Below are 26487 nucleotides of genomic sequence, written 5' to 3'. Positions count from 1 at the left end.
ATGAAATTATGCTTTGGGTTTTTGTTTTGGCTTTAGTTTGTATTTTCATTATGCTGTTACATTTGTCCCAGTTTTTTCCCTTTGCCCCCTTTACCCAGTACCCCACTTCCCTCCAGCAACACCCCTCCACCCCCACTTAGTTCATGCAGTTGTTAGTTCATGTCCATGGGTTGTGCATGTGAGTTCTTTGGCTTCTACTTTTGTTCTATTATTCTTAGTATCCCCCTGTCTATTTTGTTCCTACCAATTATGCTTCTTAATCCCTGCACAATTTTCCCCATTCTCCCTCTTCCTCCTCCCAGCTGATAACCCTCCAAATGATCGCCATACCTACGATTCTGTTCCTGTTCTCGTTGTTCACTTAGTTTGCTTTGGTTTTGTTTATATTTTTTAGATTCAGTTGTTGATAGTTATGGGTTTGTTGTCATTTTAATGTTCATAGTTTTGATCTTCTTGTTTTTCTTAAATAGGTCCCTTTAACATTTTATGTAATAATGGCTTGGTGCCAATGAACCTTCAGCTTTACCTTGTCTGGGAAGCACTTTATCTGCCCTTCAATTCTAAATGATAGCTTTGCTGGATAGAGTGAGAATCTTGGATGTAGGTTCTTGCTTTTCATCACTTTGAATACTTTTTGCCAATCCCTTCTAGCCTGCAAAGTTTCTTTTGAGAAATCAGCTGACAGTCTTATGGGAACTCCCCTGTAGGTAACTCTGCTTTTTTCTTGCTTCTCGTAAGATTCTCTCTTTATCTTTAATCCTTGACAGTTTAATTATGATGTGTCTTGGAGGGGCCTCTTGGATCCGACTCGATTGGGACTCTGTGCTTTCTGGACGTGCATGTCTATTTCCTTCACCAAATTAGGGAAGTTTTCTTTCATTATTTTTTAAAATAGATTTCCAATTTCTTGCTCTTTCTCTTTTCCTTTGGGCGCCTTCTATGATGCAAATATTGGGCCACTTGAACTTGTCCCAGAGGCTACTTATACTACCCTCATTTTTTTGGATTCTTTTTTTCTTCTTGTTGTTCTGATTCATTATTTTTGCTTCCTTATGTTTCAAATCATTGACTTCTCAGCTTCATCTACTCTACTATTGTTTCCCTGTAAATTGTTCTTTATTTCAACAGTGAATCCTTCATTTCTGATTGGATCTTTTTTATGCTGCTGTGGTCCTCACTGAGTTCCTTGAGCATCCTTATAAACGGTGTTTTGAACTCTGTGTCTGGTAGATTGCTTATCTCCATTTCATTTATCTCTTTTTCTGGAGTTTTGATCTGTTCCTTCATTTTGGCCATGTTTCTTTGTGTCCTCATTTTGGCAGCCTCCCCGTGTTTGTTTCTGTGTATTGGGTAGAGCCACCTTGACTCTGTGTCTTGGTAGTGTGACCTCATGTAGTAGGTGTCCTGTAGGGTCCAGTGGCACAGCCTCCCCTGTCACTCAAGGTGCACCCTTCATGTGTGCTGAGTGCACCCTCCCCTTGTAGTTGAGCTTTAATTGCTGTTGGCAGGTCAATGGGAGGGATTTACCCAGGCCACTCAGCTGCAAGGATTGGCTGTGACCACTTACCACCAACCTCCACCTTCCGTGGAGAATCAGCTGTGCAGCAGCAGGGTGGGGGTGCTTCGAAGTGGTCTGTTGCTATCCACTGGGTGTGTTGGCCCAGGGGTTTCCTGGGTGGTGCAGGCCAAGGTCAGACCCCACCTGTGTTTTGTCCAGGTCTGCCCTTCCTGAGCTGTGAAGGAATCTGAGAAGGTTGCTAATTGTGCTGGGTTTAGAGATTCCCAGGCAAAGTCAAGCTGTGAAACTAATCTGGCTGCTGCTAGTGCCTGGCCTGGAGCTCAGTGAGGCCAACTGTTGCTTGTTTGATAGGATTTAGGAAGTTTCAAAGCAAGAGGCAAGACTCACTATTCAAATGAAAAAGCAGCTAGGGTGGGCCCATAAATTGGGTGGGGCGGAGTCTCTGGAGATCTCCAGGGCTGGGCAAACAGTGTTAGCCAGGTCAATGGAGTCTCAGATATGGCACCAGCCTGCTGGCTCTGTGGCTCTGTGTGGGGAGGGCTCAGAAAAGGGACCTCTCCCAGTGTGCCACTGGTGCTCTTCAAGCTGCTACCCAAGCGCTGGAGCTCAGAGGAAGTGAGTCTGAGTAGGTGAGTCTGTGTGTGGATTCTTTAAGAGGAACTGCTTGGGGCTCCAGCAGTTTCTCCACTGACTCAATCCCCACTGGTTTTTGCAGCCAGAATTTGTGGGGATTTATCTTCCTGGCACAGGAACCATGGGGTAGGTGGCCTGGTGTGGGGCTGGGATTCCTCACTCCTGAGATATCGCTCCTGAATTTTTATCCTCCACATGTGGGTGAGCGACCACCCCATTCCACATCTGCATCTCTTCTACTAGTATTGATGGAAATGGTTTTTTAAATTCTGAGGTGTCAGACTTCCATTCAGCTCAATTTCTGATGGTTCTGAGTGATGGTTGTTCTAGATTTTAGTTGTAATTTTGATGCGGTTGTGTGAAGAGACGAGCCATGTCTGCCTACACCACCATCTTGACCAGAAGCCCCCGCAATCATGCTTTGTTTTATTTAAACAATTAACAGTCATTTAGGTGAACTGGTTACCTTTTATGTCTAGTAATCTTCTCTATTTCAAAACATGTCTATCAATTTGGTTTCAAATTTTGACAATAAAGTTGGAGGCAGCAAGAAGTTGGAAGGAGAATCACCATGAGGAGGGGGCTGTGCCAAGTAAGGGATCAAAGGCCTGGAGTGTTGGGAATTTAACCAGAACACTAGTCGCCAGCACGGCCTGAGACAGAGCCTAATTCTAGCCCAGAGCGCTGAAGCCAAGAAAGCCAAGGGCACAGCAAAGCATGAACGTGGAAGATGGTTCAGAACCACACAAACAACTGCGAGATAACAGCAAAGACCCAGCTGTGTGCGGTCCTGGCTTTTGGACCAGAGATGAGTCTGGCTATTTGAAAGGCTAGCAGGGCCTCCCTTGTGTTCCCAGATTGCTCAGGTGAATGGGCTGTGAACACAGACCACGTGAGGGGTTTCTTAGACTTTTGCAAACATGGTGTTGTGGGCTGAATTGTGCCCCCCACCCCAGCAAATCATAAGTTGAAGTCCCAATCCCTAATGTCTTAGAACATGACCGTATTTGGAGATAAGATTGTTCAAAAGGTAATTAGATCAAAATGGGGTCATCAGGGTGGGCCCTAATTCAATGGCTGATGTCCTTGTAAGAAGGGGAGGCCAGGGCACTGGGCATAGAGGGAAGACACAGGGAGGAGAGAGCCACCTGTAAGCCAAAGAGAGAGGCTTTAGGGAAGACCAACCCTGATGACACCTTGATGCTGGACTTCTAGCCCCCAGGATCGTGAACAATAGATTCCTGTTGTTTAAGTCACCGAGTCTGTGGGCATCCGTGTTTATGACGGCTCTCAGAAACAAATAAGACCACGTGGTGACTAGGCTGCTGACAGAAGAATGAAGGTTTTCCTAGACAGCCCAGTTCCATCCCCCACCCTACGGACTGAGCTTTCTCTCTAATGGTTTCTGCTCTGAAACTGAGGTAGTAAGGGTGTGTTGATTTCCTAGGGATGCTGTAGCAAGTGACCACAAGCTGGGGGGCTGTGTTAGACCAGCAGACAGGATTCCTTCATGGTTCTGGAGGCCGGTCATCTGAAATCAAGGTGTCGGCAGGGCCACGTTCGCTGTGAGGGCTCCTGGGGAGAACCTGTTCCGCGGCATTCTCTCAGCTTCTTGTGCGGCCAGCGGTCCTGGGGATTCCTTGGTCTGAAGCTGTATCATTGCATCACTTCCGTCTCTGTCTCCTTCTTTGTCACTCAGCATTCTCCCTGTGTGTCTTTGTGTGTGTCTTATGTGGTGTCCTTACACCAGCCATATTGAATGAGGGCCCATCCTAATGGCCTCGTGTTAACTTGATTACACCTGTGAAGACCCTGTTTCTAAATAAGGTCACACTCACAGACACAAAGGGACAGAACTTCAACATATCTTTTTGGGGAACATGCTTTGAGCCACAACATATGGTGCCGTGAAAAGAGCTATGGCTTCACTGCAGAAGACCTAATTTCATCTATTCTGTTGCTTTTTGACTTTCAGAATGGAAACAAACACGTTCTTTTGAGTTTTAATGTTATTTGTCAGTACGGTGGAGAAAATAAACAACCACTGGGCTTGTTGTGAAGCCAGAATGAGACACTTTGTGTAAAGCCAGCATTCTAAAAACTACAAATACCCCACACTTTATCAGTAAGTTTACGCTGACTCATGTTGCAGGAACAAGCTATATCAGGGCTTATAACAACTAAGGTTTACTTCTCAATCTGCCCCATTTCCTCTTCATGTTGAGACCCAGGCTGATAAAGCAACTTCCAAATGAGATACGCTGCTGACAAGGCAGAAGGAAAACAGGAAATGGCCAAACAATGTGATAATGCGTAAAACTTCTGCTTGGAAGTGTCCCAAGTCACATCCACACCCGCTTCACTGGCCAAAGCAGTCCTGTTGTTAACTTGATGCCAGTAAGTCAGGGGCGCATAGTGTCCCCCACGGTGGGTGCAGGAATCTTGCTTTAACATCACAGACACTGAGTGGGTGCTCGGGGCATTTTAGAAGAAAGTGGTGGCTCGTCATGGACGTGAGTGGTACAGAGAAGGTGGATCTAGAACTGAATACTGAAGGATGAGTGGAGAGGGTTTTTTTGTAAGAGATGATTTGTGGGCCAGATCTTAGGAAAAAAACCCAAAAACCTATAAAGACTGATGACATGAGGGATGCAATGGAAGCCAAGGCAGAGAAGCGTTCACGAGACAAGGGAAGGTGTGCTAAAACCATTCACTGCCCACGTGCGTGTGGGAGAGTGAGAGACGGATGCATTTGTTAAAAAAAAACAAAACGACATTCAGTTGATGGAAGGCTTTAAAAGCTAATTCGCAGATACCCCAACAGACTCCTTCTTTCCTTTTCCACTGGGAACTCCTGAGCGTCTGTCCTTTCCTGTGGGCTGTAGGGAAGTCTGACTTTGAAGAGCATAGCAGCTGGAAGAACCTGCTGCTGAGGCTATGCACCCCACACATAGGAGAATGAAAAGGAGGAGACCCTGAATCGATTCCAAGGCCAGGAGCTATTCAGAAGCCTGGGGCTCCCATGAGCAGGAATGAGCAAGTTTGGAGGGCTGTTTATCTGGGAAGGTACATTTCCATTAGAATACATTTCGTGTCAGAGTCAGATATCCACCTGGAGTTGGAACATTACAGGGTCAGACACAATGTCTTAAAGGAGAGTTCCAGAAACATGTAGATTAACCAACCACAGGGGTAAAAGAGACAAATTGCTTCTGAGGGTCCCAGTGGACCCCAGACCATGACCTTCTTGTCTCTCTGCTTGCCACATGGCCAATGGAGGACATTTCTCACGGAAGCACGATTCAGTCTGTCTTCGCGTCTACGTGGCCTTTTGTTTAAATTTTGTCACTTTCTTCCTAGGGACACCTAACAGCATCTTTCCACATTTCTACTTAAAATGACATTCTATCTACAGGGTCCTGACTAAGCTGTCTAGAGATGCAGGCAGGGTTGGCGAGGCATGGGGCCGCAGAAGCCTCGAAGGGCACAAACAGCCTCCTGCCCTGAGAAAATAGTGTGTTCCAGGAACTTGCAAAAATAATCCCTCTCGGCACGACATTATTTCAGCTCCCATCAACAGACCTCTCTGCACTGAAGTGCCACTTTTTAAAAAGCATGTTTCTCTTGGCTTTCCACGGCGCTGAGAGGGAGATCTTGTTATGTGGCATTCAGCGGCTGGAAACCCACTCCCAAAGAAGGGAAGGGTTAGGGTGCTGGGCGAAGCTGCGGAAGGTGGCGAAAGCTTTTGATTATCATTACAGCAAGCCCCTTTTTAAGAAGGTTCACCCACACGGAGCCACTGTGGTCTGTGAGCCGTGGCTGATCTCTCCCCCCACCACCCCGCCCCTGCCCCTCCCCCCACTGTTGATGGATGATAGGGCCCTCTGCCTCCTGCCAAGGCTTCTGGGAGTTTGGTTGGACCCTGCTGCTCCTGGGACCCGCTTCATCATGCGTGCTATGCCACAAATGGGTTAAAGGACATTTAAAATTAATTCAGAGGGGCCTGAGTCAGCATGTTAACATTTATTTCAGAGACACTTTAAACAACACCTACTCAAGTTTCATAGTCCCCTTCCGTGAATAGGGCCATTGTCTGCGGTCGCCCAGGCGGGGACCTGAGGCAGGTCTGGGGCTTCCCTGGGTCCTGTGTGGAGCATTTGGCTCCTGTTGGATGTAGTACTTGATCGTGACCTCCTCCTATCTCCAGACCTTTCCACGGTGAGGAGACAGGGTCTGGCAGAAAGGCCTTGGAACCACGTGTGGACAGGCTCCGGGGACAAAGGGCTGCCAGGCCAACGTCACAAACAGACTTTTGCTCAGGGATACTGTGGATCTGCCTCACCTGGGTGATGTAACCCCCCCCCAGGCACCTGCCCTATGAGCGCACACTCCGGGGGTTGCCAGGCCTGACGCGGGAGGCCAAGTGGGGTGGCTGCGAGAATGCACACAGGGCACACGACCTGTGGGCTGTGGGCCGTGAATGCTCCAGGTGTGTCAGCAGGCCAGTCCTCTGCCCCGTCACCTCGGGTCTGAGTGGCCTTGCCTGTTCACCCAGGTTGTCCCGCCAGAACGGCTGATGCGCAGCAGGTTGGAAAGCACTGGTGGACCAGGGCAGGCAGGCAGGCAGGGTTCCACCACGACCCCCTGGGACGCTGGACAAGCCACGTCACTGTCCTGGTCCTGAGCTCTCACTGCTTTAAAATGAGTGGCCTGGGCCAAGGCAGCCTGGGATAGCGGCGTTAGCTGTCTACCACGCGAGTGCCGGCTGCCTGTTGGGAACGTTCTAGGTGCTCTGTTCTCAGACTGGGAATGTAGTGCTGAGGTCCAAGGAGATTCTGAAGGGCCACACAGGGAAAGGGTGATCAGAAGGGGCTCTCCATGACCACCCGCATGGCTTCCCTGTTGTGGTCGACTTGGACCTCTTTTACACACTTGGAAAACGTGGTCTGTGGTTAGTGTCACTGGATGCTGATGGCCCCTGACAAGGGCTCGGCCCGCGGGCAGGGTGGAGGCAGCATGGAGGTCCTGCATCTGTGGATGGAGGGGGCAGGACACCCCCAGGGTTTTTCTAGGGGGCTCTTCCACATTATGCACATGAAGCAAGTAACGCAGGCCGCCCACTCTGCGGCACGTCTGGTGCTTCCTGAGAAACGGCTGCACGTAAAGACTTTGGCTTTCTCAGGTAGATTTGAGGAAACATTCTGCTCTAATGGCTGAAGGCAAAAGCCTTAAACAAACATTGGTGTTTGGGAGAAAACCTCAAATATTGAGCTTTCGCTCCCTCACTAGCAGACCACAGGCCCAGCCTAGAACATGCTGCCCACCCCCTCCAACCCCTGCTCCTCAGCCCAGAACAATGAAAGCCTGTGAAAGCCCCTCCCCAGTCACAGGCATTCCCCCCTGGGCTCCAGGGTTCTGTCTCGTGAAGGAGGTGGGCCCCCAGGGTCCACCCTGGCCTGTAAGACTTGCCCCCAGAAGCCCACCCCGGGGGCGGGGGGCATGTGAGAGGCAAGTCCATCTCAGGACAGGACAGCACCTCAGAGAAGTCACTGGAATCCTTGCTCTTGCTCCAGCAGCCCCTGGAAAATGCCACCATGTCACCTAGCCTGGGATGCTCCCAGAAGTCAGGCCATATACTATGTGTAAGTGGTCTGATATTTAAAAATTTTCACCCATGACCCCCCAGTCCCTGGTCAGAAATGCTCTGGTGTGGAGGCAGCGTGTCCCCTCCCCCGCCCCCCGCCCCTCCTCGTACAGCTGGGCTCCACAGGAGGCAGGAAACAGCAGGCAGCAGGAACACTGCCGCTCAGGGGTATCAGGGCCCAGCCGAGGGCTTTTGCCGGTTGGAGGGAAAGCATCTCTTTAAAGGTACATGAGAAATGAGGAACTGTGGTCACTTATTGGAGGCACACCTGGACAGATGAGAGACAGGTATGTGAGAGGGCTGTCCTGTCGTGTCCCCTTTTGACCAACAGCATTCATCTATGCAAAAGCTTAAATCCAAAGGTGTTCCGGGACCCAGTGGAACTTGCTCGTCGCCAGCTGCCTAAGCAGGCACTGTAACCGAGCACTGATTTAGTCCCTGTTTCGGTCGGGGCTGCTGTAACCAAGGACCACAGGCAATCCAATGATCTTTAGTGTATTTACGGAGAGGCACAACTATCACCACAATCTCACTTTAGGACATTCCTATCACCCAAAAGAAGCCTTGGCCCCGTGGTTGCTCACCATTCCCACCCCCAGCCCCGACCCGCTTTCCTTCTCTAGGGACTTGCCATTGCATTTCGTGTGAATGGAACCACAGAACCCGTGTTCTAGTGTGTCTGGCTTCTTTCACTTAGTGTAATGCTTTTGGGGTTCTTCCGTGTTGTATCAGGTCCTCACTGCTTTCGTTGGCAAGAAGTATTCCGTTGCATGAATAGACCACATTTCGCTGATCCATTCACCAGCTGATAAACATTTGTATTGTTTCCACTGTTTGGCTCTTGTGAGTAATGCTACTGTGAACATTTATGTACCAGACTCTGTGTGGGACATTATGCACTAGGGAACGTATAAGTTGCAAATATTTTTCTCCCAGGTGGTGGTTGTCTTTTTACTTGCTTGAGGAAGTATCTCGAAGTACAGGAGTATTTAATGTTGAAGTCCTATCTGTCTAGTTTTTCTTTTGTCATTGTACTTCTGGCATCACATCTAGGAAGTAACTGCCTAACTCGACGTCATGAAGATTCACTCCTGTATTTTCTTCTAAGAGTTTTATACTTCTAGCTCTTACATTTGGGTTTGCATCCATTTTGAGTTAATTTTTTTGCGTATAACGTGAGGCAATTAATTGTCCCAGCACCATTTGTTGGAAAGAGCATTCCTTTCCCACTGAATTTTCTTGACACTTACATTGAAAATCAACTGGCCATAAATGTCAGTTTATTCCTGGGCCTCAGCTGAAGTCCACACGCCGCCCAGATGCCAGGACCACACTGTCTTGACCACTTAGCTCTGTAGGGAGTTGGAAATTGGGATGAGTAATTCTTTCCACTTGGTACTTTTTTTTAAAGATTGTTTTGGCTCTTTTGAGTCCCTTCTATTTCCAAATGCATTTTATGATGAGCTTGTCAACTTCTGAAAACAAAACAAAACACACAGCTAGGATTTTGGCAGGAACTGTGTCTAATCTACAGAACAATTTGGGAGGCACTGCCCCTTTAACAATACTGTCTCCTGACCCGTAAACTTGGCACATTGTCCCGTCTCGTCAGGTTAAAATTTCTCAGCAAGGCTTGATGGTTTTCGGCGCATGAGTCTTGCACTTCTTTTGTTAAATATTTCTAAGCACTTCATTCTTTCTGATGTTATTGTGAATGGAATTCTTTTCTTAATTTCATTTTTGCAGCGTATAAAAACACAGTTGGTTTTTGGGTGTTCATCTTGCATCCGTCTGCCTTGCCGAACTTGCTCATTAATTGTAATAGTATTTTGTGAATGCCTTAGGATTCCCTGATATAAGATACACAAGACCACAATTCCGGCATATAAAGACAGCTACTTCTTCCATTCTCTAATCTTGATACCTTTGATTGACTTTTATAATGACTTTGGCAGTTATGGAAGGGCATTTTTACAAATGAGAGACTTTAAGCCTAGAGAGGGTAAGCAGCTGGCCTGAGGTCACCTAGCCAGGAAGTGAGTAAGTCAGGACCACACAGAACTGCCCACCATGTGTCACTCAGCATTGTCACTGCACGGCCTCTGGTTGGTCGAGTCAGAATCTGAGCAGCCAGGGGGTGGCTGCGTCTCCACAGAACTCCTGTTGTCTCCCTTCGTGATGAGCAGCCAGACTCAGTCGAGCAGGGAGCAGCCTGCGCATTTCCCAAGTGTGGAAGAATTCACATGTCTACATGTTGGCTGTGTTCAGTGCCAGGCACTTCCGAATACAGTCCATCCTCACAGAACTCTGTGGGGCAGGCACGGCCATCCCCATAGTACACACGAGGAAACCCAGGCTGGGACACAGTACCGTGCTCTTCAAGGTCACGGAGCCCACAGACAGCAGAGTGTGAGGACAGAATGCTGTGCGTCTCCTGTGGCCTCAGGCTGCCTCTCCTCTCCGGCTCTCAGGGAAGGGCAACGCTCCCAGTGCAGCCACCCCACTGCCTCCCTGCCAGACAGCGAGGTGGCAGTTGCCTTATACACCCGGCATGTGCCCACGCCTGCAGACACGGCGGGGCGAGTGTCTCTGCCTTTCCAGGCTTCCTCCAGACTGAGCCAGCTCAGGGGCAACCAGCTCTGCTTTAATCCCTCCTTTGTGAGTCTCAATGGACAATGCAGACAATAAGCGCTTCTGGGGTTGAGTATACAAGAGAGGATTCAACCTCAGACACTCAGCTACTCATTTCCAATGGCCAAGACTGCACAGTTGCGAGGAATGGTTTAGACAGGCCTCTTGTGATAAGCCACATCTGGGGTACTGGCCCCGGACACCGAGACGCAGCTCTGGACTGGGCGCTCCTGATTGCCCTTGGTTCTGGGGGCCTGGGAGGGCATGGTGGTCCCACAGAAGGCATGGCCCCAGGCCCTGCCTCCCACTCAGCTGTCCCATGCTCCCTGACACTTCGGAACTCAATAAATGCCTGCTTGTGTTTGTTTTAAAGTTACTCATAAACTGCTGTATCCTAAATACTCAGCCAGTTCCTTTTTAAGCTGTTCTCTTCTGATGCCACCCCCACTCCTGACCGACAGGGCGTTGGCTCCTGCTGCCCGTCTGTCCAGGGGCACGCATCTAGTCCCCCAGCAAATGAAGAGCCCAAACGGAAGTGGCAGTGGTCACCTCCAACAAAGCTCTCCGATTCTCTCTGCCTCTTCTCCCCAGAGCCCATCCACACCCAACCCAGGATTTAAGAATACAAAGCAGAAATAGGTATAATTAAATATTTTGCAAACTCTCTCAACTATTTTAAGAGGCAAGTAGACACCCAACTTAAAATTATTGTGGTTTGCTTTTTCACTGAATTCCAAATTGGTGAGTCATCCCGGGCTCTGGTGGTTTAAAACAACTTTCATATTCCCAAGAGATCTTAGGTTTGGGAGTTTAAGCCATTTATAATGGAGAGTCTGGAAAAGTTCTCAGAAATGACAGCTCCCTCGGGCGGCATGGTGGGCGGGAGAGGTCTCCTGTTTTAGCCCAGTTTCCACACCCAGGTGGTTTCGTGGTCGGCAGGAGAATATGGATTTCTTAATAACCTGAAATAAAAAGGCCCTGCTTCTGCCAAACAAGACTACCTTGTATTTTACTCAGCCATATTTTATATTGTTTCAGTTAGTTGCCAAGTCCAACTTCTTCTCCCCTCACTTGCGTCCCCTTCCTGGGCTCTGGCCCAGTCACTTTTCTCTGGTTATCGGTGTGAGGACAGCGATGGGCCAAAAGCAAGACACCGGGGTCTAGTCTGGGCTGGGGGTACCTGAACCTTGGGGACTCAAGTTGATTCTGGGTTCAGGGATTTTCCTGACGAAATGAGGAGGGGTGAGGGCTCTAAGAAGTGAGTTCGAGTGTAGTGGTTCTCCTTTTTGTAGTCTGGTGTTGTGATCCCCTCTGATCTGCTTTCCCCTAAGCTTTCTGACCTTGACTCATATTGAAAGACAGGCACGGTGGGTATTTGATCTTGTGACCCCACTTCATGGCCATGGCTGCTGAGCCAAACCTGAACTGCACTCTAATTAGCATTTCCATTTACTTTTAGAGCATGAATTAAGTTTTGGCTTTTTTTTAATCCTCGCCTGAAGATATGTTTATTGGTTTTAGAGAGAAAGGAAGGGAGAGAAAGAGAGAAAGAAAGCTCAATGTGAGAGAGAATCATCAATCAGTTGCCTCCTGTACACGCCCCGACTGGGGATCTAACTTGAAACCTAGGTATGTGCTCTGACCGGGAATCGAACCCGTGACCTTTTGGTGGACAGGACAATGCTCCAACCACTTAGCCACCTAGCCAGTGCATGAATTGAGTTTTTACACACACTCCTCGCTCTGTTAAGACTCAGTGCTATGATTTAAAAAAAGACAGGGGAAAAAAAAAAAGGCCTGGCTCGAGGTAGGATTTGGGGGATTAGAAACCTAGGCCAGAAATTTCTCTTTAAAATCACATCCTTCACTACCAATTTCCCTGAAGAACAATGTTTAAGTCTTTTTAGGAAATACCTAATGGGCTCCATCCCCCTCCGCATTCTCTGGAACAACCTGTACAAAGAGCCACGTGAGGAGGGCAACCGAGGGGAGAAATCCCCGGCATAACCACCAGGAACGATTTATTACATCAACTCCAATCCACTTTCCAGACAGGCCCGCTGGCCTGCTCACACGCGGAGCTGCCGGCTCCAGGCCTGGGCCTCAGAAGCAGCTGCCGGGCTGAGGGGCCACCCCGGTGGGTCACACACAGAACATCCAGGAAATGAAGTTTTAAAAGAGTGGCAAATACATTTGCTTGCTTAATCACCTGATCTGTCATTTTGATTCCTATCAATCTTTTTAGGTCTATTTGGTGTCAAGTCCAAGTGTTAATAAGGCCAGAGGTTGACTTCTCCTTGACCGTCAGTATCTCTGCCATCACGGAAGGAAACCCGTGACATGCAAACAGGGCCTTGTCCTCAGGCCCAGGGCAACCGAACCTCACATTTGTGGTTTGACGTCCGTATTTTGAAATGTCATCACCGTTTAATTGGCAATACGTTTTCCTAATCTTTTCTCCCCAGAATTGCGTCTTTTTGAAGGTAAATTGTCCCTAAATGTTCAGACCTCTGGAGCTACTTGGCATCAGTTTTCATGCGTGGCTCCTTTCTTTTTATATCTCCCACGAGATGCCTGTCCGGGGTCCTGTGGAGGGGAGTCCTAGGGACTTCCAGCAAACAGAGTGGCAAGGTGCAGCTTCAGGGTGGGAGCTTTTGGTCACGTTACCACCAGTGCCACACAGGGAGCACGGCTTCCCAGACCTTTAGAAGGTGCTGGAAGGACTGAAAATGGCACTTGGTGGAGACATGACTTTCTTACTTGGAGCAAAATCCTCGGACAACATCTGATTTTGTTAAATACAATTGGGTTGGTATTTTAAGAAAGTGATTGCTTTGTAAGCCTGAAACTGACCCCACAGAAGTCAAGCCCAGATCACACTTCTGTCAGGACACAGCCCCGGAAAAGGTTTCAGGCACCAGGTAAGCCAACGCTTGCCTTCTAGACTTGAAACATAAACACTCGAACGAAAACGAAGACCCCTGGGCTTTCTCAGGCCCTGGGCCGTGTTACACTCTTTCCTGGGATCGTCTCCTAGAAGGACATGCTCCTGCAAAATTAACCTCAAGGGACGTATAACAAAATACCTGCGTTCATAAATGATGGATTAGACTCCAGCGCCCAAAAGTAAATCGTTCAATTTATTAAAGAATGTGCCCCCCGGGCGGCAGGGACTTTGGCGGGCTGGGTGCTGTATCCTCAGCCCTGAACAGCGCCTCACTCGTTCGCTCGTCAGGCAAATGCTCCCCGAGCACACGCTTTGTGCACAGACGGGAGCCCGTCGTTCTTCACTTCTACGGAAAGTCTCCTTCGCCTTGCGCGAGCCCGGAGCTGGCACTTGAGCAGAGACGTGAGGACAGTTAAGGGGGCTGGCTGGCCCTGTCCCTACCTGAGGTTCCAGGTGGAGGGACACACAAGGTCAAGCACCCAGGGTGGCACATGCTGGGAATCCCGGAGGTGCAGTCAGAGCGTGGAGGAGTGACGTGGGGGAGCAACAGGTGAGGTCTGGGAGGTACCTAGTGTGCGTCAGCCACGAACACGCTCCGCCCAGATCTGGGGCTGCGTGAGCAAGGAGCAAGGAAACCCGCGGCTCCAGCCGCCCGGCTGAGTCCCCACTGCTGGTGCCGAGGCCCCTGCGCCCAGGCTGGTCCCGAGCGAGGTCGGGGTCTGAGTGACGCCCTTCCTCCACTGGCAGATGTGGCCGAAGGGCCGCCATCAACCTGGCCAAAATGTCCCTGCATTGCAAAGGCCCTTTCTTTCCAACCCCTTCTGTCTCCATCCTCTTGATCAAATGTCAGACTTTGCCGAGGGAGGGAGGGAGGGTTCTCCTGCAGTCCTGCCTCCTCCCCTTCACCCCGAATGTCCCCCAGTAAACTTCATGAGTGTCTAATCTCGTCTCAGTCCCTCCATCTCCAAGGACCTGGACCAAGCCAAGGCCACACCAGGTCCCTGTGGGTCACGGTGCACACTAATGTGAGCGTCAGACATACCTTTGGAGGGTTTTGAGAAGAGGAGCGGTGTGACCAGACTTTCATTTTAAAAGGCCACTCTGGCTGCGAGGACAAAGGGACCACAGACCAGCGCGGTGAGGGTGGGAGCAAGAAGGTTAGGAGCAGCTGCTCAGCCCAGGGCTGGGCAAGGAGGGAACTGCAATTTGACTTTTGACATCATCCTTCTACCCTAACTGCTTTCCCTAAATTCACACAAGACCTTCTAATAGCCAGGTCCAATGACATCTTTCAACATCTCTCTGTGATATTTTACTTTTTGACCCTTCTAGAGAACTGTCTCTTTATTGGGGTTCTGAGCTTCCTCCCTCCTCTCAACCTCTGCTTCTAGTAACTTCCATGAACGTCCCTTTTGTCAGCCCCATCGCCTTGGGGCACCTCAGACTTTGGTCCTTGTTCTTTCCTTGCTGTCTTCTCCCCTGGGGGGTCCCAACCCTTGTGAGCTCTGCTCCTTCACGTCCATTTATTGCTAATTCCCCTGGGTCACCACCTCCGCCCCAGACAGCCACGAATCTACTCGATGCCCTTTCACCTTTGCCTGTTGCAAACATTTCACACGAACGGAACCAGGTGATATGTGGCTCTGTTGGGTCTGGCTTCTCTCCCCGAACACAATGCGTTTGGGGTTCATTCCCAGTGTAATTTGTCACCACGCCTGTGCCTTTCTGCTGTTGAAGAGCATTTCATCACGTGGACATCAGCCAAGTCTTTATAACAGAAAATCTCAAAGCTACAGAGCACTGAAATCGTGTTAGGACTACCTGCGTGTCCTTCAGGTAGTCCTCTGAGCATGAACTTTTGCAACATGCTTTTTATCCTCCCGTGACAAGAAAGAGGTGTCTGTTTGGTTTTTGCTGAACCACTTGACAGTAAATTGCTAACATTGTGATGCTTCGCCCCTAAATAATTCAGCATGTAGAGAATATTCTCCTGGATCACCAGTTATTTTCAGATGCTCCCCACTGGCCAAAAAGTATCCTTTTTAAGTTTTTTTTTTAAATAAAAAGTCTAATCAAGGTTCGAGCAGTACCTCTGGTTGCCATGTCTCCTTGCTCCCTATTCCTTTTGCCTTTTCGCTTTCTCTGGAGCTTCCTAGTGTCGACGTTCTTGAAAAGCCCAGCCAGTTGTTTCTAAACTGGCTGCATTGTGGATTTATCTGATTTTTCTTCCTGGGGAGATTCAAGTTAAGCTCTGTTTTGGCAAGACTACTGCATTTCAAAACTCCAAATTAGGACAAGGTTTCAGGTAGGCTGGGAGAGGGTGATGAGTGTGAAAGTGTCCGGATTGGTGTTATTCTAGAAGAGGCTCACAACCACGCCCCCTCTGCCGCACCACACACAGAGGCCAAGGCTGTGTGGCTCTTTGCAGCTTTGGTTGGGTTGCGCCATAGGCTTTTTAACTTGGCAGTCGCAGGGATACTTTGTCCCTCGTTCTGTGGTAGAGCCTGTCCTTGGGATATTGGTTTTGCTGTGCTGTCTCTATGGGGGGATTTGGACACACGCAAAATCTGTGCAAGTCAGGACACTTTTGAGAATGGAGAAGGAGCCAAAGGGCTGAAACCCACCCCTGCCGCTCTGAGCAGGAGAGGTCTGTGTGGCTTCCTCACCCAGAGGCACAGGTGGGGGTGAGGGGTGCCCTGTCTGCTGCTCCCTTCTGTGGCCGGTGTTCAGGGCAGCCTCAGTTTCTCCCTCGGGGAGCATGTCTACTCCAGGGCATTTCCCCCCAGCCTGAGGAATGAGGGGCAGGACTCTGGCACACCCGCCCAGCCTGGATCGTGCAGAAACCGTGTGTGTTGGGGGTGGGGCACAGCTTAGGACAAATGTCCAGTGGCTGTAGCCAGACAGCTCAGTCATACAAGCTGCTGTGTGGACCACGCTGGGGGCAGGGGCAGCTGCTCCTAGAAGGACAGAGGGGTAATAGGTACGTTAAGTGTCCACTGGAGTGACCATTACCAACTGGATTAAAAAAGAAATCACTGACCTTCACCAAAAGAGGAAAGGGCTGGGGTCAGGGATAATAAAATACCAAGTAACTAAACAGGAGTTAGGAGCGGGGTGGATGAGGATGTGGAAATGCGACAGGAGACTTTAGCACGAGGCGAGTCCAGACAGGGCTGTCGCTCCCTGTTACCCAGGCTACAGGGACCGCGGGAAATGCCTGGGCGCCCAGCCGCCTGGCCCGGCTGGCTCTCTCCCTGCCTCGGCCTGGATTCTTGGCAGGTTCAGCATCTCCACTAGCAGCTCTAAGAATCCAGAGGCGCCTTCCAAACGTGAGAGGCAAAAACCCAGTCATAGGAGGCTCTCAGCTTGGCCCCAGCGAGGTTGCCGGTGGTGGAGGTTATTGAGAGCGCCAGCAGAGGGCAGTGTTGGGCCAGACATTTCCCAGGCGCGGGGGAGGTGCCTTCTCAGCCAAGGTGAGCCCTGCGAGTGGTGTCTGATTTTGGCATTCACCCCTGGCAGACTTTCCTGAGCAAAATGGGGTAATGCTTCTCTTCATTTCCTCCCAGAATTTTGAGTCTGCCTCAGACTAAATACTAAGAATTAAGCTGCCCAGCCTCATACTTCCCTAAAAAGCATTGATAACTATTTGATCCCATTGCGCTTTCAGGGGGACTCAGGGAGTGTCGTGCGTTTATCAAATGCTTACTACGTGCCGAAGCTTTACCTGCCCCCCATTATTTACCCCTGCAAGAAAGTATGATATCTCCATTTTCCAGAGGAGGACACTGAAGCTCACTCAAGTTCAGTGGCTCCTGTGACATCCCTCAGCGGGAATAGGACCCAGTCTCCAGTCTGCTGCGCCATAGGCTTCTCCCAGGCCCTCTGTCCCCACCAGTTCTCATCTGCTGCCCGGATGCTTCCAATTTTCACTCAAAATGCTCCTCTGTGCCCATGGCGTCTACCATTTGGACAGGGAAACTAGGGAGGCATCAAAAGGACACTTGTCATGCAGAGCCAAGTGATGAATTGTGCATTTGAGTTACTCTTTCATCCCGAAGGCAAATTATCTTTCAACACGTTTTATATACACTGAGAACACCCAGAGAGCATTGTATACACAAACCATTAAATGAGGCACCTTGTCAACCGCACACACCTTTTGTTTCCGTGCTGGTCATGGATCAGAGCAGGTGAGCTACGACCTAAACTCTCTTCCTCCTGTGACTTGGGGGAGCTGGTCTCACTGCTTTATGGCCACACCTGGCCCAGGGCAGTGAACTTGGACCAGCCAGCACCATACCTCACACATTCTACCAACGGCAAACATAATTAACCATTTGAAAAAAATGAGTTTTCTTCCATTTGCTTCTCATAAAAAAAAAAAAGGTGGGTTTCTCTTTCATTTGTTTTCTATTGTTTTTGTAGACTGGTTGGTTCACACTGGATTGAGCCGTTGATATTATTGATGACCTCACACTCCCAGAACAGCTGGATTTGATCGTTCTTGATCAGTTCTTGGCCTTAGTGATTGATCTGATAGTATTTTGATTCTGGTCCGTGTTGCAGGAGATGACCTATCGGTCATCCCAGGCTCTACACCAGCCGACAAGCTGTATGGGAGAATGTGGCGTAGATCCCAAACCTAACTGAGCCCTTTTTTCTTACTGAATTGAATTTCCCATCTTTACCCCCAACCCTGTCCCAGTCATGGGGGGGGGCACCTGGAAAATGAGAGCAACCCCCTGCTCTGGCGCAAAGAGAACTCCCATCCTGGAGACAGAAGGGAGTGCAGAAAGGGCCCCTGTCCACCTGCAGCAGACAGGATGACAAGGGCCTGGAGCCAACGTAACCACCCCCGGTGGCGTGAGGCACAGGGTCAGTCTGATGTCCCTGCGGGAGTCGGGGGGAGGGAGCCCAGTGGATGGGGGAAGATGGACAATTTATTGCCAGGGAGAGGACGGGGGAGCTTCGGACAGAGATGCTGGCTGGGTTTCTCTCTCGTATGAAGACTATGACTAGGAACAAGTTTCCCTTCCAAATACCTTCCAACCTTAGGTCCCCACAAGTGCTCAGTACAATGGAAAGGTGTCTCAAAAGAGATTCCATCTTAAATGCCATAATTCACTCAAGCTCCCCTCCAACTTTTCACAGAGGTGAGGATGGATCAAATTGTCTGGACCTTTCTTAGAGCTTTGGTAAAAATTCGCTTTCCAGAACCAAAACATGTTTAAATGAAAACGCCAAAATTTGCATTTCTATCCTTGTGCAGAAAAATAATTTTTGCCTCTTTTTCTGCATTTCGGTTGTTAAATAGTGGCACCAAGCTAGTACACCCCAGAAAAATCAAACAGTGCTTTCTTTTGAGTCCCATGACCTCAAAACTATGAGCGAAAAAAGTCTCTAATCAAAAATCTCTCCCCTTTGAACACAGCGGGTTATTTTTGTAGCCGCCTGCACCTCACCCTGTAATCAAAGCCTGTTATCTCGGTCTTGCAATATTTGTGATTCAGAATCTAATCATGACTGTGTCTGGCACATACATCAGTAGTTGCATTTAAAGGGGAGCAAATTGTGAACTTCTCTTTCAACTTGATCTTGCGTATTTCATTCGAAACTCCTTCCTTAACAGAGCAGATTCTGTCTTTGCACAAGTTGAGAAAGCAGGATGTATTCCCCAGGGGAGGCAACCCATAAAGCAAATTCCGATTTGTGACTCGGGTGCTTTGAGTAATGCATTGTTCTTTTTTTTTTTTTTTCAAGTCTTGGGGATATCACGTATTTATTTGAAAATTTACTAACCAGGGTCTAAACTAGTCTTGAGACCGTGCAAATACTCAAGGAAAAGTGCTCAGAGGAGGCTGGTCGTGGGAAAGTCTGCCTTACAGAACATTCTCAGGCTGCCGGCTCTGAATCGGGTCTGTAATTACTTTTTGGAACCCTGTCAATTTGAGGTGATGCATATACGTTCGGTCTCTAAAATGCACTCATTAACTTGAGACCCAAAGGTTTCAGAGCTTTGGGAGACTCTCTTCACAGCTGGACTCCTTTCGGAGGGAGAGAAAACGTAAGATTCTCATCTGCGTGGTTAGCCCCCTTGCCTGGCAGCATTCGCCGTTAGAAATAGTTATGGCAATGTTGATGCACGATAGTGGATCACAAGAGACAGGTGTGTATCTGGCTTCTTGGAGACCTGGGAAACTCAATGCGTTACTTCAGTGAGAGTCTCAGAAGCAGACCTGGGTATCAAGGCAGTTTCTATTAAAACAGCCAGGCCCCGGTATGTGGATGAGAACCTAGAGGCTGGAGAGGGGCTGGCACTGGGAAGGGTACAGCTTTGGGTCAGGGCCTTGCCCTTCCACCAGCTGCCTGGGCCAAGTCTTGTCACCCAGCCATCCTGAGCCTTCGTCCTCCCACCTGCAGCATGAGGGTGATGTCCTCTATGTCTTGCAGTTACAATAAGGACTAAATGAGATGGGAGCTTGAGACACTTGGTTCCAGATACACAGGAGGTGGCCAGGAACTGGTAGCTTAGTACTAAGCCGGTCAGCAAGCCCTTGTCAAATTGGTTCAGGCCTTTGGCCTTCAGGTTATGACCCCTCCTGCATCTGACTTGGCCTGTAGCGCCTCCATTCATTGCTCCAGGTGAGGCGCTACCTGTGTAGCTGATCCCTGGAACCTTAACCCTGGCCTCCCCCAGTCCCCTGAAGTCATCCTGTCCTCGAGGGTGGGAGCGTGCAGATTGCATAACAGCTGGCACTACACGGGCAGCAGCTTCATCCCTGTGGGCTGGCCGAGTGCTGGGGCCGGTGCTGAGTGCCAGCTCCTGCACAGGTGGTTAGTGCGAGGAGGTGCCCACGGTGAAGGGCCAGGGCTCCGGGCCCGGCCACCTGCTTTGGGGTCTGGCTGGGCTCCACCTCCTGCTGCGACACCAGGCCAGTTACCTCTCTGGCCTCAGTCACTTCACCCGCGAAGTGGGCTAGGCGTGGTCTGTCTGACCACTTGCCTGTCGCCTCTCCACTGTGCCCATCATCTTTCTGAGCTGGACACACTGTCCACAGCCTGGGTCAGTGTGCCCGTCACACATGGCTATGACCCAGACTTCCAGCGCGGCCCCAGAGGCCTGCCCGCAACTCTGAATGCAACGCCCTTGGGTGCTGCCTGTGGATGAAAATGCATATGTTCCGGAAGAGTCACCTCTGAGCTCCTTGATGGCATTTTGTTAACTGTATTTTATGTTGCCATGTTTTAATAAGTTGATGTGCCTAAAATGTAACTTTTCCAACAGCTGTTTGATACTTAGTAGACACAGCCCCATTCATCCCAGGGAAGCACATGCAGACCGCAGGGAAGCACAAGGGGTGGATTTAGAAATTAAAGATGATTATTGCCTTGTAAAGGTGATTACACAGCAGGAATTAAGAAAGCATTTGTATAATTAAAAAATTCCTTATTGGCTGTGGAACCTGAGTGTTTACACACTCTGAGGTTTTAGGATAAGTGAGGGGAAAAGAAAAACGTTTACTGTGTTTGGAAATTCTCAGACCAGGAGCTGCCCCTGTTCCACATCAGTACTGCGCCTCCTGGCATAGATGTTAAAGCCCCACAGAGCGTCACTTGGGGGAGCAGCAACAGTAGGCCTTCTCTACACGACCCCTGAAAACCACCTGCAATCCATGGTTGGTGATGGCGTCAGGAAAGCCTCTGCTGAAGCCTCGAGCAAAGGGTCCCTGTGAAGCATCTACCACGGAGCTCTGTTTGGTGAGCCCAGAGGAAAATCAAGGAGAGTCGCGGGCGTATGAAGCTAGATGAGGGTCAGGCGGAAACGTGGAGACGAGAGCTGTGCGCTGCAGCAGCTGGGACACTCTGTTCTTTCCTGCCCTTTCAGCCGCCACGTTACCCAGGCAGTACCAGGAGAGAGCAGGAGAAGCTGGGCAGGCGGGGAAGCCAGCTTGGTTAAGAGCAGACTAAGGCTGGCACCAGCCCAGGTGCCAGCCCTGATCTGTTCACGCACCAGCTCCGGTGAGACGCCCTCCCTGAACGTGGGAGAGTGTCAGAGAACACCCACAGGGAAAGAGTCTGTAAAGGAGACATTTGTCACGGTTGTCGTATTGTCCTGTTGCCTTGTGAACGGGGTGAGTGAACATCATTACAATGATAAAAAAATTTGGATGCATGATGGAGTATTTTGAGTAAAGATGAAGAACTTTTACACATGAGAGGGGTTCTCTTCATATCATTGAACTTGGACATGCGGAAAAAGATAACAACATAGTGGGGGCTATAAGAAATGTGCCCCCACCTTCAATGAGTTAGGACATAGTAGGCATCATCCTCGGTCGCCGAGTGGGTGAACGTCCCCCTGATTCTCAGGTTGGAGCTGCCACCTGGTCCCCTTCTCGGCCAGGCCCGCAGAGCCCGACTCTGTCATGCAGAGGAGCCTCTGCCGAGAACTGCCGCGTCCTGAGCACTCAGGATGAGGCCACGCTTACTCGGAGTGGCATCTGTACACCTGTCGCAGCGCACCGTGCACAGGAGCTCAGTGCGCGTCAGCTGAAGGGATGCACGAAACCAGGAAGTTTCCTAACCGTCAGAGAATTTGCAGTTTCTATTTTATTTAAAAAATTTATCAGTCCACATATAAGAGCTTTGGTTAGGACCAGAAAACTAATTGCAAAGCTTTTGGTCAAACAGACAAAAACAAAACCAAAAAACACCCCACTACGTTTGGATCACCGCACTTTAAACTCAAAGCTTGATTCGTGCAATGCCTGGGTTTCTGGGATGAAAAACAAGGATTTTTCCTTTATGATATGTGGGGTCTCCAAATATTCAAAATTGTATTTTATGGTCTTTTCCTTGTTTTGGTTTAAAAATAAAGCGTGTGTGTGTTGGGCAGGGGTAGTCACGAAGAACCAACACCAGCAAACAAACGAAAAACCCACTTTGATGAAGCATAAGCAGCTCCGCGGCGCGTGTTTCATCCCGGTGCCAAATGACGCTCACTAAAATCGCAGCAATTTTTGATGCACTTGCCAATGTTTGTGTTATTTTCACTTTAAAGATGTAACAGATTGCCACAAAATAAATAATTTAAGCCTTATATTTCAAAAGAGTCCAAGCACTTGCGTCTTTCACTTCTGGCTTCGCTTCTGGGACTGAGCCATGCCCAACAAAAGCAACCCTCCCGTCTCTGTAACACTCCCTTTGGACTGTTGCGTGGTTTGGGGTTTTTTTTTTCAATGTTGAATATTTTTCGCTGTTCTGTTCCAAATGCCATAGGTTCTGTCATGGCTCAGCGCTACAGTGATAACTACCCTTGTGCAGGAAGAAAGGGAGTGCCTGCCATGGCATCTGCTTTGCTCTTGTAGGAGGACAGTTTGGAAGGGGTGCCGAGACAGAGACAGAGCGCTCAGGGCTGAGGACTTAACCCTGGTTCCCCAGGGATCCGCAATGTCCATACTGGTTCACATTTAGAGTTCAAGCCGTGAGCAGCGGGGTGGATTTTGCACGCAGTATCCTCAGTTTAACTTAAGATAGCTCCAGACTTGGCAAATTAACTTCGAACAAAATGATCCCACCCTCGATCAGTTATTGGGCTTCTGACCCCATGGTAGGCCTTTATGGTAGAACGAGAGAGAAGGAACGTCTATGTTAAAAAAAATCAGAAGCCAAGGTTGATTTATGCTGTCCTGTACTTCCTAAACGCGATTGAATGGCTTTTATAAACAGAAAATGAAGATACAATCTGAAAATGCCTGAACAATAGACTGACAAGCTCGGTGTTCTATTCATGCAGGCCGACACTGTGAGGTGCATCAGATGATCGGGAACTACATGTGGGACCCCACCACCAACAAGTCATTTGACATTGGTGTCAACAGAGACAGCCTGCTGCCTCTCTGGTGGAATGGGTCGGAGCCTCTGTGGGTCACTCTGACCAAGGCCCAGAGGAAGGTCTACATGTACTACTGGCCAGGTGAGTACATGCAGGCCCTGCCCACTTTCCAAATCTCCACCCCCCCCTCCATAGAGTCTCTGAAGACAAAGCATGTGGGAGATGCGTTTGAAGACCAAGCCAGGGTTTGGAAGATAGGATTTTTATTTAAGAAATATTTCTTAGGAGCATGTTTGTAAAAAAAAATTATTTTGAACTCTCTAAAACCAGACTAGGCACAATACCACTTCCTGATTCCCCTGGTTCAGCAATGTGGCTGCAGTATGTCATGCTTTTTCCTGTGCAAAATTTTAGCTGTCCAGGAGAGATAATTATAGGATGCTTATTTGCCTTACGAAAGAATTCGGCATACTATTTCCATAGATTTTTGAGTTCCTCTAGTATATTGGAAAGACTACTCAAAGCACTTACAACTTTCCCGCAGTGTATTTAACGAAGTCCCCTTGTATTAATATCCCATGAGAAAGGAAACGACTTTACGCATGGCAATGAGGTGAGGAATCGTGCAAACCGTCCTGGCTGCTGTGAGGAGTCTCCAGGATGCTCTTATCTTGGCAGGGGAAAGTCTTTCATTAAGGATGAGAGGATCGGTGATAACAAAATCATCATCTTACCACTGTCTCCCCGTGGGTGGGCTTTGTTCCTCGATATGTGGGCAATTTGACTTTTCCATGCACATGGCTGCGGACACTATTTTTCCTAACTCTTGATGGCGTGATATGGAGGGCAGCCGAGATGGGAGAAGGTGTCAGGGGAGGTCTACAGGAAATGAGGGGCTCACTGGGGAGAAGCAGCTGAGGGCCTTTCATGGGCCGGGGCTGGAGGCAGCAGCAGCCTGGTAGAATCGTGACGGCATGGTGGGAGGTGGGGGAGGGCAGCAGGCGCGGTGGGGAGAGCGGAGAGAAGGATGAGTAAGCCAAGACTGAATCACAGTTGGCCCACACTGAGGGCGTGGGCCTTTGGCAGGAGTTTGGAAGATGCTGGATGGAGGTGGTCACGTAGAAGGCTGTTCAGGGCACTCAAGGCTGCCACAGGGCAGAGATGCATCGCTAGGTGAGCCTGGTAAGGCTAGCGCAGGCTGGGCCTGCTGGCAGATACGGTTTCAGGGGCAGGGCTAGGGTTTCTTCAGAAGGCATCTGGGATTCTGTCTGCAGTGCTCCCTTGGCTGACCCAACAAGAAGCTTTCGAGCAAGGGAGGGGGTTCAGAGAGCTGCATTACCTTAAATGGAGCCTGAGCGCTTCTCAGAGTTGGATGGGAAACCAAGGAAATAAGATGGTGGGTGGGTCAGCCGAGCGGATCAGGCTTGCCAGTGGAGCTAAGCTCACTGTTCAGCCCAGTATGATGCGGCCTGAAGCCAAAATATGGTGCCGCACATTGAGGTCACTCTCAGAAACCACTGTCAACAACACAAGGGCTTGCATGCATAGACATAGGAGAGCGAACAGACCGGGCACGCTGCCTGGGGCCCACCTTCAAACAAACCCAAGGACCAACAAGGTGAATGTCGCCCCAATGCCACAGAATACTCTTCCACGGCGTCTGGTTAACTTAACACTCTCTATCCTAGGACTTTTAAGAGCTCCTCCCCCACGATCTCTCCCCAGCTCTCCACAGGCCTCCTCCACGTGTGATCTCCTGCCAATGACCTTTGGGAGACCCATGGATGACAACACTCAGGGACAGAGGGGGGAAGATCCCAGAGGGAGGCAGTTGCCATATTCCAGACTTTTCTCTGAGGGGCAGTTCCGGAGCACTATCCTTTATCTCCTGTGGAAGAGTCTGGCCCCTTAATTATAACAAACACCTTGAACTTACAGATCACGGAGTACCTAAAAAACAAATCTCAAAGCTAATTTGCATGCAGATACCTTGTTGCTCCTCCAAAACAGCTCCTTATGGTCAAGGAAGGGCTGGTCGCTTCCTCTGATTCACAGTTCAACAGCGAATGTGATGGGATGCCTTAAGATCCCTTTGTAGTGTTAACTGCCAGGAGGAAAGGAGCTACAAAGATAGCCTCCTAGAATTTCCTCGGTGACCTCAATGAGGATTAGCTCAAGATCTAGCCATGTTGCATCTGGAGAGAAACTGGGTGAAAAGTCTCTTGATTCTTAGACGCCGTCCAGTCCTAAAGTGGGCACACAAATAAAGGCTCTCTGGGAGCTGGCTCTCTCCCACAGCTCTGCCGCCCGGCCCAGCCAGCGTGGCTTGGGCACCTTCCGTTCTTACTGGCTGATGGCTGAAGGCTTCAGGGTCACTCTCCCCTTTCTCCCTTCCCCTGGGTCCCCTCCAGCCACCGCGGGTAGCACAGTGCATGTTCATTTGTCTCAGCGAGATGAAGTGAAGGGCGGTGGCATTTCTTCTAAACATGACTTCATTTTGTTTTTCTTCTCGAATCCTCCTCTTCCTTCTCTCCTCCCACAGGACATTGTACAGACCTCTCGATGAGGCCTGGAAAGTCTTCCTTGCCCCAGTGAGCTGTGTTATGACACTCGGAGTCTCGCCATTAAGTCAATATTTAGAAGTGCAATTTAGAAATGGCAGTAGTTCAAGTCTTCCTGTCAGGTAGATAAAGCAGCAGACTGAAAAATTGATCGGCGGTGAGGAGTCCAAAATACCGCACCTCAGGCCTGCAGAAAGAGAATGATGTGAACAGACCCCTTATTACCCCACCCAGTGGTGCCACTGAGCTGTGCAGGGAGAAGCGTGCCTCAGGAATCGCTCCCAGGCCCGAAGTCAGATATTGCTTTGGGAAGGCCCAAAGGAATCAGCAGGCACTGCATAGCTAGGACCTAGTGGTGTTTTTGCAAAGGATGAGAGCCGCTTACGTGTGTCCTTCCCTGATTTTATTCCCCTGCTCTGTCCTTGTGGTTTGACGTCAGAGGAGTTCTATTGAGGGGAAGAAGGGAGGGGTGCCGCATTCCCTTCATGTGGAGAGTAGCACAAAGCAGAGAAGGGTGTGTTTTCGGGCCATTGGGCCTGCCTTACACAGTGGTGGCCGTTTCTGTGTTTATCTTGTGGCTATCGTGAAACCCAAAAAGAACACAGAGGAGTAACCTTTTAGGAGTCTGCGGTTCAGACTCTCTGGAGTGAGTTTGTAAGGACTCAAAGTCCCACGTCTCTCATCTTGCCTGTTGCAGTGTTAACTCCCTACAGCCAA

At 49.6% G+C, this 26487-nt stretch overlaps 1 protein-coding gene across 4 annotated transcripts in view; it reads left to right on the top strand.

Moving 5' to 3' along the window:
* The window catches only part of ENPP6 (ectonucleotide pyrophosphatase/phosphodiesterase 6), a 153892-nt gene that overhangs the window by 80488 nt on the left and 46917 nt on the right, over positions 1 to 26487 (top strand). For all 4 annotated transcript variants that reach the window (XR_006655789.3, XM_053916446.2, XM_053916447.2 and 1 more), the window contains one exon: positions 23171 to 23350. Coding sequence is in view for 3 of the 4 variants with exons in the window: in XM_053916446.2 (XP_053772421.1) it covers positions 23171 to 23350 (180 nt within the window). In the remaining variant the exon portion in view is untranslated. The remainder of the gene's footprint in view (positions 1 to 23170; positions 23351 to 26487) is intronic.

Source organism: Desmodus rotundus, chromosome 13 (assembly GCF_022682495.2).
Source record: "Desmodus rotundus isolate HL8 chromosome 13, HLdesRot8A.1, whole genome shotgun sequence".
In the NCBI taxonomy this organism is placed as follows: Eukaryota; Metazoa; Chordata; class Mammalia; order Chiroptera; family Phyllostomidae; genus Desmodus; species Desmodus rotundus.
The sequence above is the reverse complement of the archived record's forward strand: the minus strand, read 5'-3'. Positions and strand labels throughout refer to the sequence as shown.